Source organism: Nannospalax galili, unplaced genomic scaffold, assembly GCF_000622305.1.
Source record: "Nannospalax galili isolate Female #2095 unplaced genomic scaffold, S.galili_v1.0 scaffold221, whole genome shotgun sequence".
Taxonomy (NCBI): Eukaryota; Metazoa; Chordata; class Mammalia; order Rodentia; family Spalacidae; genus Nannospalax; species Nannospalax galili.
Window position 1 is genome coordinate 1,288,283 of NW_008344592.1, and position 15,876 is coordinate 1,304,158.

At 47.7% G+C, this 15,876-nt stretch overlaps 2 protein-coding genes across 2 annotated transcripts; one reads left to right on the plus strand and one right to left on the minus strand.

Moving 5' to 3' along the window:
* Positions 1 to 510: 510 nt before the first annotated feature.
* On the minus strand, positions 511 to 5,374 carry LOC115071658. The gene is made up of 3 exons (XM_029567217.1): positions 4,920 to 5,374; positions 4,203 to 4,348; positions 511 to 620 (listed from the first exon to the last, which is right to left on the minus strand). The coding sequence occupies exons 1-3, from the start codon at positions 5,372 to 5,374 to the stop codon at positions 511 to 513; spliced, it is 711 nt and encodes a 236-aa protein (XP_029423077.1).
* On the plus strand, positions 5,129 to 8,321 carry Myl9 (myosin light chain 9). The gene is made up of 2 exons (XM_008840795.3): positions 5,129 to 5,266; positions 7,959 to 8,321. Exon 2 carries the CDS (start codon positions 7,985 to 7,987, stop codon positions 8,282 to 8,284), a length of 300 nt encoding a protein of 99 aa, XP_008839017.1. The 5' UTR covers positions 5,129 to 5,266; positions 7,959 to 7,984; the 3' UTR covers positions 8,285 to 8,321.
* Positions 8,322 to 15,876: the final 7,555 nt, after the last annotated feature.

Here is a 15,876-nt window from a genome sequence, read left to right on the forward strand (position 1 = left end):
CACAGACACATGAACAGAAAGGATGAGAATGGTACAGCTTCAACTGAAAGCAATTAGTGCAATTCCTTAAAAAATTAAAAAGCCAGGCGTGGTGGCACACACCTTTAATCCCAGTACTTGAGAGGCAGAGGTAGGCAGATCTCTGTGAGATTGAGGCCAGCCTGGTTTCCATATCAAGTTCCAGGTCAGCTGGGGCTACAGGAAGACCCTGTCTCAAAAAGACAAAAAGAAATTAAAAATAGAATTATAGTCTGCAGATATTACTGTTCTCTGGCAGCCATGGTCAATCCTATGATGTTCTTTGACATCACCATTCATTGTAAGCCCTTGCACTGTTTGCAAACAAAATTCCCAAAATGGCAAACAATTTCATGCTCTGAGCACTAGAAAGAAAGAAGTTGGCTCTAAGCCTTTTACAGTATCCCAGGATTCACGTGCCAGGGTGATGTCACACGGCAGAGTGGCACTGGTAAGAAGCTCGTGTGCAGGGAGAAACTGATGGCAAAAACTTCATCCTGAAGCATGCAGGACCATGGCAAATGCTGAATCAAACACAAATGGTCTGTAGGTTTTTGGCCACACTGACAAGTCTGAGTGGCCGGATAGCAAGCACTTGGTCTCTGGAAGGCAAAAGATGCATGAACACCATGGAAGTCCTGTCATTCTGGGTCCAGGAATGGCAGGACAAGCAGGATGCTCACATGGCCAGCCTCGGACAACTCTGATACATGTAACCTGTGTTATCTCAACCACCAGACCAGCCCTTCTGCAGCTCAGGAGAGCATGCCTCCACCCTATCTGCTCTCAGCATCTTGTAACATTTGTGTTCTCACTGCAGGCCAGGGTTCCTGCTTCCCTGTCCTGGTTTGTTTCTCCATTGCTGTGACAAAATACTCTGACCAATACCAACTTGGGGAGGAAAGGGTTTATTAGGCTTATATCTCCCAGGTCACAGTTCATCAGGGAACCCAAGGTAGGAACTCAGGGCAGGAACCTGGAGGCAGGAGCTGGAGCACAGGCCATGGAGGAACGCTGCTTACTGGCTTGCTCCCCTGTCCCTGCTCAGCCTGCTTTCTTACGCAACACAGGCCCACCTGCCCAGGCGTGGCACCACCCACAGTGGTCTGGGCCTTCCCACACCACTCAGTAATGAAGAAGATTCCCCACAGATGTGGCCACAGGCCAGTCCAATGGAGACAATTCCCTAATTGAGGCTCCCTCAACCCAGGTGTGTCAAGTTGACACTGAAGCTATGTACCACATTCCCCTATTTCCCTCCAGTTCTGGCTAGAGTACAGAGTTAGATGATGATCATGAATAAAAACTGATTAACAGCAACAGCAGTGACATAGAAATTCTACTTGTATACTCAAAAGAACAGAAAGCAGGATTTTAGGTTATTTGTTTTTTGTTATTTATTTATTTATTTATTTATTTATTTATTTATTTATTTATTTCTGTTCTCAGTTCTGTTCCTGGGCATTTTATGGTGCTGTCCTGGAACTCACTATATAGACCAGGTTGGCCTTGAACTCACAGAGATCCACCTGCCTCTGCCTCCCGAGTGCTAGGATTAAAGGCATTCGCCACTTAGCCTGGCTAAATTTTATTTTAGGCCAGATGTGGTGGCACATATCTTTAGTTCCAGCACTCAGTAGGCAGAAGTAGGCAGATCACTGTGAGATTGAGACCAGCCTGCTCTACATAATGAGTTCCAGGCCAGCTAGAGCGATACAGAAACCCTGTCTCCAAAAACAAACAAAAAATTTTATTTTTAAAAAATTTTTATGTGTATGAGTGTTTTGCCTGCATGTTTATAAGTGTACAATATGCATGCAATGCCCATGAAAGCCAGAAGAAGGCACTGGATCCCCTGGAACTGGAGTTATAAACAGTTGTTGGCTACCGTGTGGGTGCAGGTTACAGAACCCAGGTCCTCTGCAAGATCAGCCAGGGTTCTTAACCACTGAGTCATTTCTCCAGCCCCAAGACTTGAGATTATTTGCATAGCCATATTTCAAAGCATTATTGCCAGACATGGTGGTGTATTCCTGTAAACCCAGCATTCAGAAGGCTGAGGCAAGAGGATTGCCATAAATTCAAAACCAGCTTGAGCTACATGTCTCAAAAAAAAAAAAACCAGCATGAGGGCTAGAGATACAGCTCAGTTGGTCCAGGGCTTGCATAGCATACACGAGCCTGAGTTTGATTCTCCAGCACCACCTATGATCCCAGCATTGGGAAGTGAAGGCAGGGCAATCAGAGCTGTTCAAGTGCATCCTCAGCTACATAGTGAGTTTGAGGCCAGCGTGGGCTACATGAGACTATCTTTAAAAAAATAACCCCCACATGCACGTAAAATAAACAGCAAAATCCCAAAAGTTGTCCAGCTGGCAATTTGGATCAGTTGGTAAAGGAGTTTGCTGCACAGTCTTGGCAACATGAATTAGATCACCAGAACTCATGTAAAGGTGGATCAAGAGGACTGACTCTATACAGTTGTCCTCTGACCTCTAAACACACACCCAGTGGCATGTGTGACCTCCTCACATCATACTCACACAATAATATAATTTTTAATTTTAAAAAATTTATTATTTTTGGGCCGGGAGTGGTGGTGCACACCTTTAATCCCAGCACTCAGGAGGCAGAGGCAGGAGGATCTCTGTGAGTTCAAGGCCATCCTGATCTACATAGTGGGTTCCAGGACAGCTGGGGCTACAGGGAGACCCTGTCTCAAAAAGACCAAAAAAAATTTTATTATTTTTATTGCCTGCATGTGTACAAGTGCACCTGTGTCGTGCAATGCCAGTGGAGGGCAGAAGGCGGCATTGGATTCCCCTGGAACTGGAGTTACAGAGGGTTGTTAGCTACCATGGGGTGTTGAGAATGGAACCTAGGTCCTCTGCAAGAGCAGTCAGTGCTCTTACTGCTGAACCAGCTCTCCAGTCCCAATAATAATATAATCTAAAAATCATTAAAATGGGTGCTGAGATGGCTCGGTGGCTAAGAACGGCTTTTGCAGAGGATTCAAGTTCAGTTCCCAGAACCCACATCAGGCAGCTCACACCACCTGTAACTCCAGCTCCAAGACACCCAAAACCCTTTTCTGGTTTCCAGGGGCACCTGCACTCACACAAACATACCCCTCGATACACATACATGTACATATACACAATTTGGAAATTAAAAAAATAAATAAAATGGCAAGTTTGGTATGCATTTTACACACCCCTGCACATACACACACTGGAGATGAAAAAAATCATAACAACACACCCTGGACCAGAACAAATTTTCATATAGGGCATTACTGGGATATATGGCACAACTGAAATAGTGGTTGTAAATTAGGTAACTAAATTAATATTAAAATTTTCCATGATTCTGACAATTATGCTATGGATATGTAAGAGAACCTTCCTTTTAGGATATACTAAAAATTGTATGTCAGGACTGGAGTAATGGGTCAGTGGTTAAGAGCACTTACTGCTCTTCCAGAGGACCTGAGTTTACTTCCCAGCACCCATATCAGGCAGCTCCTAGGAATTCAATGCCCTCTTCTGGCCTCTGTGGGCACCTGTACTCACATGGCATAGACACACATGTACGCATAAATAAAAATATAAATAAATCTTAAAAATATAAATAAAATATGTGTAGTGATAAAGGGCATGGTATCTGCAGTTTACTCCATGTACGCATAAATAAAAATATAAATAAATCTTAAAAATATAAATAAAATATGTGTAGTGATAAAGGGCATGGTATATGCAGTTTACTCTCAAGTGTTGGGGGTATAAATATATTTACACATGGAAAGAGTGACAGTCCAGTGTTAACTGGAGAATATAGATTAAGAAACAGGAAGGATTTTCTGAGTAATTCTTATAACGTTATCATATGTTTGAGATTATTTAAAAATAAAAGTTTACAGGGCTGGAGAAATAGCTCAGCAGTTAAGAGCACCTGCTGCTCTTGCAGAGGACCCAGGTTCAGTTCCAGCATCCACATGGTGGTTCATAACCCATCTGTAACTCCAGTTCCATGGGATCTGACGGCAGCCTTCTGGCCTCCAAGAGCACTGCATGAGGGAGGTGCACATGCAGGCTAAGCATTCATACACATAAAAAATGTTTAAATCATAAAAAACAAGTTTTCAAAAATTAATAAATCCAAGACAAAACTGATCTCTCCCAAACCCGCTCCACCCACATCCACTATGCCCATATTAGAAAGTGACATCTCTTTCTGGGTGCTCTCACCAAAATCCTTGGAGCCGGGGCTTGCAGGATGGCCTAGTGGGTAAAGGTGCTTGTTGTCAAGTCCGACAATCTGATTCTGAGACCTAGAACCACAAAAGGTGGGAGACGAGAAATGACTTCCCTTGAGTTGTCCTCTGCCACAGAGCCCCCTCTTCACAAATAAATGTATTTACTTATTATGTGTGTATGTATGTATTTAGAGACAGAGTCCCACTCTGTAGCTTATTATTTATTTATTTTAGAGACAAGAGTCCCACTCTGTAGCTCAGACTGACCCGGAACGCACCCTGTATCCTAAGCTGACAATCCTACAGCCCCAGCCTCCTAAGCGCTGGGACTACAGGCGTGGGCCCCCATCCCTGGCTGGTCTCCTCTAGTAGCTCCTCACTGGTGCCCAGTGTCGGCCTTGCCCCTGCCTCTCTGGCCTTTCAACCCTTCTGCTCAGAGCTGCCATGTCTTGGCTGGCTTTTGGGGTTTCTCAGCCTCCCCTCCAGGGCTCCCCGAAGATCACCGCCTCCAGCGCTTCCTGGGCGGAGGCTGCCCTGCATCAGTAACCCATCGCAGGCCCCGCAGCTTTGTAACTGGCCAATTCGCTAGGGAACGTCTGATGGACGGTCCTCTGCGACACGCCTCTTCTATGGAAAAAGGCCATACTTGGCCTGGTGTGGGAGCCGGTCTTCCCACCGACGCGCGGAGCAGCGGGGAAGATGGGATGAGAACCGGGGACCTCTCACCCGGCTTCCACGCCCCACACGCAGGCAACGGTGACGAAGAGCCGGTCCAGGGGCTCCCGGCCTTCCTGACCTGCAAGCGGAGGCCAAATAAGGCCGGGCAGGTCGCCTGGCCCCGCCCTCGCCCCCCGCCCCTCCACGCTCACATTCTTCTGCCTTGTAAGGCAGCGCAGCCTCACGGTGCGGACCCCGCCCCCGGCGCGCGGAGCTGAGGCCAGAGCCTCCCAAGCAGCGGGCTCCAGGCACCCGCCAGCGCCGTCTTCGCACCAGGTGGAAGCCCTCGCCCGGGCTAGTGCGTCTACAGCAGGTGGTATGGCCGAGCCCACCCGGCCGTCTGGGGGCTGCGGACCGGGATGTCCGGCGGCTGCCGGAATGCATAGCGGTGTGGGCTGGGGTCGGACAGGCACTGAGCTCTGTAAAACTGGTCCTTGGGCAAGGGAAAACAGTCTGCCTGGGTGCGGAGATGCCAGGAGGGGTCTGCCACGACTCCTGGACCCAGTAGACTTATGTGTGTCACAGGAGGAAACAGCCCTGCTATGTTCCATTCACTTCCAGAGCACAGGTTTCGCTGACCCTGGAGCAGGAGAGAGGGATGGTAACTATCTCCACAACACCCCGAAGACTATGTGCCTTGAACTCACTCCAGGCTTTCCCTCTCTGGGCCATTTGCTCAGGTGTGTCTGGGTAGGGGGCTCCTAACAAGCACCCTACCGGACTTCTCTCCTAGGGGCCCAGACAAGGATGGGGAGGTGTTGGTCCTTCACAGCCCTTCTGATCGTCTGCTCTCAGGGACAGGGAGTGACTCTGTCTCTGATGAGCTGGTTTAAGAGCAGAACATCTGACACTGCCCAGCTATGGGGACTAGTATGGGTAAGGGGCACAGGCCTGGTCTGGCTTCTGCCCAGGTAGATGTCTAGTTATGACCAAGTCAAGTTCCAGCTGTCTGAACCCCAGGAAAGGGAAGAATATGGCTCCAGAGGTAAGGGCCTAGTTTGTCCCTGTCCCCAGTCACTCAGCCAAGCCTAGGAACTGCCTAACCACAGCTTTTGGGCCCCTCAGCCGCCAGAATGCCACCTTGTGCCTCTTAGCACAAATGTTTTCTTTGCTAAAGCTTCAAGGACACCAAGGTGTCCTGGCTTCAACTCGCTTCTGACTCTCTCATAGGCATGCACTTCCCTTCTTGGGGGCCAGTGCTTCCCAAGATTGCAGGGATGGACAGGACAGCCTTGTATAGCCCCAAATACATGGCAGGAGAGGGCAGGAATGTGGCGGTTGTGACCACCGAGGGCCCACAGTGCCTGCTGGGGGATCCTGGCCATACCTACTCTGGGTCTGCAGACAAGAGGGGCCGGGAATAGTGGTGACTGTCATGGCCTCTGCTGGGTCCAGTGGACTCCTCTGTGCATGCCAGGAGTCCAAGTTCCCAGATGACACTGGGCTGGGGAAGGATTGGGCTCTAAGTCACAGGAGAGGAAGGGAACAACATTCCTGCTTTCAGTCCTACCAACTTCCATCCAGGTTGTGGGTGAGAAGGGTTTCTGTCAATTTATCCAGCACCGCAAGAAACACCAAGGCCTGGTGAGTAGTATGGAGGCCCAATGGGCCTTACATAGCTATAGTCTCAAAACTACAGGCAGATGCGGCCCCTAGGGACATGCTAGAGCTAGAGTGACTTGAACAGGGTCATGAGACAGAGGACTGAAAGTGGCTTGGGGTGCACTGCAGGGAAGTGCAAAAGAGGTCTTGAAGAGGCTCTGGACCGAGTGGCAAAGGGCACAGGAAAGAAGGGGCAGCCACATTAGGACCTTGGTCACTTGAAGGGAAGGAGACACTAGGTCTTGAGATGCATTGTCCCTATAAGCTATGATGGGTTCAGGGAGAGTTCTTTCCCATCTACAGTGAAGCTCACAGCCTTTCCATTAAACAGCAGGCATCTACTAGCTTGCTGCTATGGGCTGCCTTAGTGGTAAGATGAGGGAGACGGTCTGCAGGTGTTGGCTATCAAGGCAAGGATGGGAGAACAGCATGCTGAGGACCCCAGAACTGGGTTGCAGTAGGATATGCTGTGGAAGAGGGTCTGGAAGGAAGGCCTGGGAGTGGCTATGGAACACCAGAGATCATCATGGAAGGATGCCCTCTGTCATCAACAGGGTCACAGTGAGGAGGGCCAGGCTCAGAGGGGCTGGGGGAACTCACTGGGGCCTTGAATGTCAGGCTGGAACCCAGATTTTCTCTGGGGGGAGCAGCAGGAAACTTTGAGGGCTTCAAAGTGATAAGTGCAAGTCTCCCTTTGATGGGATGGGAAAAGCTGACTGGAAGTCAAAAGGTCAGATCTAGGTGGACCTGAGGGCTCAGCCTAGGGAGCCTCACTGCCCAAGAAGTGATGAAGGGCCCAGGATGGAGCTACCACCCACCTGGGGCTAGTCAGGTTCCCTGAGGAGGGCAGCTGGGGTTCACAGCCCAGAGCCTGGGGTAGGATGGAGGGTAGTAGATGGGGTAACAGAGGGCTGGGGGAGGACTGGATCAGGACAAGAGAATGTCAGGAATGCAGTGCTGCTGCTTAGCCCCCTCCTCTCATCCCAGCAGAACCCCCCTTGTCACTCAGAGATAGTCAGGAAGTATATGGCGCACCTTAATTCTTGGCACCAAGCCAATCCTAATGGTTCACCCAGACATAGCGAAATTAGTTTATTCTATGCCCAGTACCACTCCAGGAGCTCTCCGGCCACTAAGTTAAGTCATCCTTGCTACAGGACACCCTGTCCTCCTGTTCCCAGACCAGGCAAAATCGAGGAACTTACTCAGAAGGATCATAGCTCACAGGCATTTCTTGTAAAGAACTGGATGGCTGGAGGCCCAAGCCTGTGGGAGACCTTGAATGCCAAGGCTAGAACTGAAAGCCATCAGGGGGAGGCAGGACAATTTTAGGCCTCTGGTCATTGTCCCACACTCCTTTCTGCAGGAAAGCCCTGCCCACCCAAAGCCAAAATGTCCAGCAAGCGGGCCAAGGCCAAGACCACCAAGAAGCGGCCCCAGCGGGCTACGTCCAATGTCTTCACCATGTTTGACCAGTCCCAGATCCAGGAGTTTAAGGAGGCCTTCAATATGATCGACCAGAACCGTGATGGCTTCATTGACAAGGAAGATTTGCATGACATGTTGGCCTCTCTTGGTGAGCAAGATAGGCCGGACAGGGAACTACGTGGGGGAAGTGTAGAGGCTGCTCGGCATTTACAGGGCACTTCCTGTGAAATGAGACATGTAGTACCACCCTATAGAGTGCTCTAACTATGTCCACTTAACAGAGAGGCATGGGACAGGTCCAGCACAGGATTTGAGCCTAGACAGACTGACTCCCCAGTGGGACTTTCTCAGGCAGATCTGTGTATCGGGCTGTCTGGTAGCATGCTAAGGAAAGGGGCCAGCAGCTACATAAAATTTTGTACAAATGGGGAAATTGAGACCCAGAGGGGAGGCCAGAGCATTCCCCTCTGCCCCCAGTGACATCCCCCAAACCAGGGTCTTAGGGCCAAAAGGGCTCAGGACTCAAGTCCAAGTTGCCATTGCTCAGATGGGGAAACTGAGGCCCAGAAGGAAAGCCTTCAGGGTGCATTCTTGTCTGTGTGCTGACCACAGACAGCTGCCCTTAGCTCCAGTTCCTGGTATAGCTTTCAATGGGGCAAGAACCCAGGATCAGATATGAGCCGGGAAGGAAGGATCTAACATTGGGGGCCAGCCATGTGAGAGTTAAGCTATGCCATTGGGTCAGACACCCCAGTTAGTCCCTGGAACTGCCCTTTGCCCGCTGGCCTGTGTATCACACCCTCATATGTTCAAGTCTGGTGAGAGACCAGCAGCCCAGAGTGGGAAGGAAGGTGCCCACCCCCTCCAGCTGTAGGCTAGAAGGGGAGGACTGTGTCCAGGGGAGGAGGGCTTGCCTTGTGTGCCACACTGGGGTCTTCCTGGGATCATAGCTCTTCTGGGGTTTCTACTTATCCAGCCATCCCATAAGGACACAGCAAGGGGCACGAGGCTGAGGGACAGGGACATGAAGGATTCACCCATTTGTCAGGCAGCACTCTGCATTTAGGGCTCCAAACCCCTGAGACTTGGTGGCACTAAACAGCTACCTAGAGAAGCACTTGTGTATGATAGGTTCACAGATCAGACAAGCCTTCTGCTTAAAGAGCACTGTCAGGCTGGAGAGATGACCCAGCGGTTAAGAGCACTGGCTACTTTTGCAGAGGACCCAGGTTTGGTTCCTAGTACCCACATAGAAGCTAAGAATGGTCCATAACTCCAGTTCCAAGGGATCTGACACCCTCTCCTGGCCTCTGGACACTGCTTACATGGGTACACTTGCACACATACAGGCAAAATACTCATACATATAAAAATAAATTTAAAAAACACATTGTCAGCCAGGTGTGGTGGCACACACCTTCAATCCCAACACTTGGTAAGCAGAGGCAGGCAGATCTCTGTAAGTTCAAGGCCAGTCTGGTCTACATAGTGAGTTCCAGGCCAGCTGGGGCTACAGGGAGACCTTGTCTCAAAAAGATGACAAAAAATCTTAAGCCTGGGGCCTGGAGAGACAGGTCAGTGGTTAAGAGCACTGGCTGCTTTGGCAGAGGACCTGGGTTTGGGTCTCAGCAACCACATGATGGCTAACAACTGTCCATAACTCCAGTTCCAGGGAATCTGACACCCTCTTCTGACTTCCATGAGCATTGCACAACATGGGTGCACTTACATACATGTAGGCAGTACACTCATACACATAAAACAAAAGTAATAAATAAAATATTTTTAAAAGTCACAGCCAGGGCTGGCAAGATGGCTCAGCAGTTAAGAGCACTGGCAAAGGACCCAGGTTTGGTTCCCAGCATCCATATGGTATCCAGTAACTACAGTTCTAGTGAATTTGACTCCCTCTTCTGGCATCTGTAGGTACTACACAACATGGGTGCACTTACATACATGCAGACCTAAAACTCATATACATAAATAAATAATAAATAAATAAAATAAGCCACAAGCCAATGGGAGGCGCTGTGCAGCATACTCAGAGGACAGCCGAGGGACAAGAATTCTGGCTTTGTCCTCATGACATTTGGCAGCATTCACAAGCTTTTTATTTTATGAATAAATTCACTGAAATGGAATACGCTTTGCCAAAATTTAAACACATTTCCTCAGGCTTGTAGCACTTTTAACCCATTGGGCCATCTCTCTCACCCTCCTTTTAAAAAAACATTCATTTATGTATGTATTTACTTGGCGTATGTATGTGAGCATGTACTTGCCATGGCATGTGTATGGAGGTTAGAGGACAATTTGTGGGAGTCAGTTCTCTCCTTTCACCGTGTGAATCCCCAAGACCAAACTCAGGTCACAAGACTTGGTGGCAAGTAACTTTACCTACTGAGCTATCTTGCTGGCCTTCAAAGAAACTTTTATTCTACAAAGAGTATAAAATAAATGAACAGATAATACAGAATTATCTGTCCTATGCAAATACCTTAGCTGATTAACAAAATAGACACAGGGACTGGTGGTGTAGCTCAGTTGGGAGAGTGCTTTCGTAGCATGCATAAAGCCCTGAGTCTGATCCCTAACTATCCATAAACCAGGTGTGGTGGCACATGCCTGTAATCCCAGCTCTGGAGAGGTAGAGACTGGTGAATTGGAAGTTCAAGGTCATTCTTAGCTACCTAGTGAGTTTGAAGTCAGTGTGGACTATATAAGACCCTGCCTCAAAAAAAGAGAGAAACGGGAAGAGAGGTAAGCATTTTGAACTGGGAGGGAACAAAAAGAAAAAGGACCGAATAATCCAGTTCTAAATTGCATCTTTTGTGTTTGTTTGTGGGTTTGTTGTTTTTTCCTGAGACAGGGTCCCAAATACTGTATATTAACATATGTTCACCCTGACTGGTATTGAGAAAAAAGTGCAAATAATAAAACTATAAGCCACTTTATACCCATCACATAGCCAAAAATGAGAGCAAGAGGTAATATCAAACACTGGTAAAGATGGAGGGAAGAGAATCCGCGTGCATTAGATGATAGAAAGACTGAACAGCAACCAGGCATGAGTGCAATTCAGCAACTACACCCCCGATCCCCGGCCCAGAGGAACCACAGGCCAGGAAGGCCTGACAGCACTTCATGAGGAAGAAGCACGTGCAGTAGCAGAAATCTGGAACACTCCATGCATAGAAGAGGACAGATGTCAACAGCACTGGGGGTGGGGGCAATGAGAGCTATGGTCCAGTAACATCATGAAAGCTGTGTGACATTTGATGCCATGGAGATGGGGATAGGGATAGGACAGAAAAGGAAATTAAGGGGGCATGGAAAGGAAAAGAAGTCCCTTGCTCTGGAGTCTGGTTGAAATTTCTCACCAGCTGAGAGTCAAAAATTCCAGCGCAATTAACAAAATCTGCTACGAAGACTGCCTACACAGAGCCAATTTTCTTTTTTTTTAATGCTTGTTGGCTTTCTTTTTGGATATTTGTTTGTTTACTTATTTATTTGTACAGGTGCCTGTGGAGACCAGAAAGTGTCCAATATCCCTGGAACTGGAGTTACATACAGGTAGTTGTGAGCTGCCTGATGTGGGTGCTGGGAACCGAATTCAGGGCCTTTGCAAGAGCAGCAAACACTCTTAACCTTTAAGCCATCTTTACAACCTCCAATATTATTTTTTATATAGAGCTGTTTCAAATAATAATGTTAAAATTAGAGTATGGTGTGGTGGCACATGCCTATAATCTCAGCACTGAGGCAGAGGCAGGAGAATTACTCAAAGTTCAAGGCCAGCTTGGTCTACATGTGAGTTCCAGGCTAGCTAGGGGCTATGCAATGAGACCCTGTCAAAAACAAACAAACAAAAAAGTAAAATAGCAAAATAGAAAAAACAAAACAGAAAACCAAACATGTTTATGACCCAAAAGTTTATGACCTTTGAGTTTAACCTTACTATTTTCCCAGGTATAAACCTGTAATTTTCTAAGAACCCTTCAAACAATATTATGAATTTGCCTATAGTCAAAACATGCCATAGCTCCCTTGTGACCCAGCACAGTAAGAATTCCTTCACCCTTTGACTTATGGTTTTATTTCATCATCTTGTAATCCTGTCTAGTGCCTCTCGGGAAATATCCAAGGATCTCCTTTGATAAAAAAAAGTTCATTAGAAACCTTTTAAACAAAACTTCAGAAGCCACCAAAATGGTATGCATGGTTATTATAAGCGTGCCTCCTGAGAAGTGCACACCCATACTGAGATATGGGCTGTCCTTTTCTTAAGCACCCCAGCTCGTTCTGACTCTCTCTCTCCCTCCCTTCCCCTTAACGTTATACTTAAACCTAAGTTAAAATCTTTTCTTAAGGGCTGGAGAAATGGCTCAGCGGTTAAGAGCATTAGCTGCTCTTGCAGAGGACCTGGGTTCTGTTCCCAGCACCTACATGGCAGCTAACAACTGTCTGTAACTCCAGTTCCAGGGGAGGTAGAGACAGATGGATCTCTGTGAAATTGAAGCCAGTTTGGTCTACATAGCAAGTTCTAGGCCAGCGGGAGCTACAGGGAGACCTTGTCTCAAGAAGAAAAGTTCAAAAAGCCAGGTGTGGTGGCGCACACCTTTAATCCCAACACTCAAGGCAGAGGCAGGCGGATCTCTGTGAGTTTGAGGCCAGTCTGGTCTACATAGTGAGTTCCAGGACAGCTGGGGGTACAGGGAGACCCTGTCTCAAAAAGACCAAAAAAAAAAAAAAAAAAAGGATATTGCTACACATTGCCACTAGGGATCACCCAAGGTCACTGAGTAAATGGGACCACTGTCAAAGAATTTCTAGTCCAGTTGGCCTCCCAAATACCAGTTGTCCCTTCAGGACTTGTAAGTCTCTCTAGTTCTAAAAGGCTAGGACACTGTCCTAAGGCCCCAGTGGCCCAGGCCCAGGGAGTCCTCAAAAACCCAAGTAAAGGAATTTTTCAGCCTGGGTACCCAATGGTATCTTCTCTTCCATCCACGGTATGAGATAAAGTGGTGGGAAAACTGCAGCTTTTTTTTTTTTTTTAGGTTTGAAGCTTATTTTATTAGAGTTTAAAAGAAAAAACCCCCAGGGCTGACAAGCTGTAAATCTCTACAGCTGCCCGGAAGAGGAGAATGAAGGCGAAATGGAAAAAAGCCATGCAGTTTAAACCACCATGGGGGTCAGACATGGTGGACTGGCAGCTACATGATGGGAGGGGAGCTTTAGGAAAAGAGTAAGGGAGCCCACAATGTTGAGGAAGCCCAAAGTGTTACGGAAAGCATGCTTAGAAAAAAGCTAGAAAGAAGAGACCGAGAGGTTATACTTTTCAAAATATTTTATTTATTTTTGTTTTATGTGTACGAGTGTATTGCCTGCATGTATGTGAGTGCGCCTGTGTCGTGCAGTGCAGCGGTGGTCAGAAGAGGGCTTCAGATTCCCCTGGAACTGAAGTTAAGGATGGTTCGTAACCACAGTGTGGGTGCTGGGAATTGAACCTGGGTCCTCTGCAAGAGCAGTCAGTGCTCTTAACCACTGAGCCATCTCTCCAGCCCTGGTTATACTTTTCTAAGTCATTCAGAAAGAGGACAGACAGACAGGAAGCTGTGTGACTGCAGCCCGAAAGCTACCGTCCAGGAGCCTTATTTTTTTTTTTTAATTTTTATTTTATGTGTATGTGTGTATTGCCTACATGTAGGTAAGTGCGCCCATGTCATGCAATGCCCACGGAGGACAGAGGAGGCTGTCGGATTCCCTGGAACTGGAGTTATGGACACTTGTTAACTGCCATGTCGGTGCTGGGATTCAAACTGAGGTGTTCTGCAAGAACAGCCAGTGTTCTTAACCGCTGAGCCATCTCTCCAGCTCCCAGGATCCATTTTTAAGGAAGCAAATGAGTCCCACACCAGCAAATAAAATAGTAAGTTAATATTAAGAGCACTGGCTGCTCGTGTAGAGGACCCAGGTTCAGTTCCCAGCACTCACATGGTGGCTAACAACCATCCTTAACTCCAGTTCCAGGGGATCCAGTGCCCTTTTCTGGACTCCATGGGCATTGCACACACTTGGTCCACTTATTTACATGTAGGCAAAATACACATAAATATCTTTAAAATATTATATTTAAAAAAGAGATATTATCTGTTGTCCTCACTGACTAATGTTAGCCACTATGTGAGTGCTGGGACCCAAACCCGGGTCCTCTACCAGAGAAGCCAGTGCTCTTAACAGCTGAGCAGATGATCTCCCTAGCTCCCTGCTTCACCTTTTTAAGCAGGACTCTCAGAGTTTCAAATAGCAAAGGCTCCTTGTGCCACATCAGAAACTACCACTTCCCTGCCTCATTCAGTGCTCACAGGTGTCTGCTGTGAGGTGAGTAACCTCCACCACGTGCTCCCACTGCCATGATGCTCTGCCTCACCAAGGGCCCAGAATCAACAGAGCTAAGGATTATGGGCTGTGGAATCATGCCCACGAATAAATCTTTCCCTCATTAAATTGTGTCAAGTGCTTTGACACAGTGACACAAAATCTAACACAGAAAATTGATACTAGGAAGTGGAGGAAACATGGCTGGAGTGACACAATGTGGTTCAGAAGGCTTTAGAACTAATTTGTGGTAAGAATTTGGAAAAGTTGGTGCTTTGAGCTAGAGAAGCCCTAGAAAGCTGTAACATTCTACATTTTTGTCCATGTGTTGAGAATTTGTCGGAGGCAGATTTTAAAGGTGAGGGACTAAATCAAGACAACCCAGCCAGGTTGTGACATGGCTATTGATGGCTGTTATCATCCAGTGTGACAGTGTGAAATCAGGAACAGGGTGGAAGACATGAAAAACGTAGCTTGGTCAGAAAAGCCTGTGAAAGGCTGGTTCTAAGGAGTCACTGATGTGAAGTGGTAGAGTGTTAAAAAGAGGCCACATAACTGAGCTTGGTGGCACATGCCTTTAATCCCAGCACCCAGCCAGAGGCAGGTAGATCTCTGTGAGATTGTGGCCAGCCTGGTCTACATATCAAGTTTCAGGCCAGCTGAAACTATGGGGCTGGCCCTGTCTCAAAAACCCAAAATAAACACCAGCAAAAAGGAGACCATCAATCAATCATGCATATGATGCAATAGGAAATCTGCATCTCAGGAACTGGCCAAATCCAGTCATGGCAGGCTCAAAGACATGAAAAAAGTAGGTTCATTTGATGACTGTTCCTTGAGAAGAGAGGACTTCTGCCTCAGGAACACCTTACACAGGCATCCCTAGTTGTCTCCCAGGGTTTCTTTCACCAGCTCAGCCTCCTAGGCACTCAGAAGCAAATATGTTTAAGGTCGAAGGAGACTTGGCTACTGTTCTTGCTGGTAGTAGGCCCTGTGATTGTCTGTGATTTGGTTGTGCATGCAAAGTACAAGCGTTATGGAGCCACAGAGGCTTCCACCCAGATGTAAAAGAAAGGTCTAGGAGGGAGTTCCTGCCAACGGCCCCTGAGAGGGCAAAGTGCGAGGCTATGGGAGTGATGCTAAAGATGCACTGGGGACCCCAGGAAGTTAAACTTGCAGGCAGCAAGCAGACCCAGCACAAGAGAAAGACCAAGTGCACTAGAAATGGAAGGTCACAGGAGTGGGGCTATCCAAGCTTAAAGGAGCTCACATCACAATACTACATGTCCTAGATAGCAGACCTGGAACTACAAGATTTCTTTTAGTGTGTGTGTGTGTGTGTGTGTGTGTGTGTGCATGTGTGCACATGTGATGGTCAAAGGACAACTTTCAGGAGTCCTCATCTTCCACCTTGTTGAGGCAGGGTCTCTCTTGTCGTTTCTGCCATGCTGAGTACGCCAGGTTTGCTGGTCAGTGAG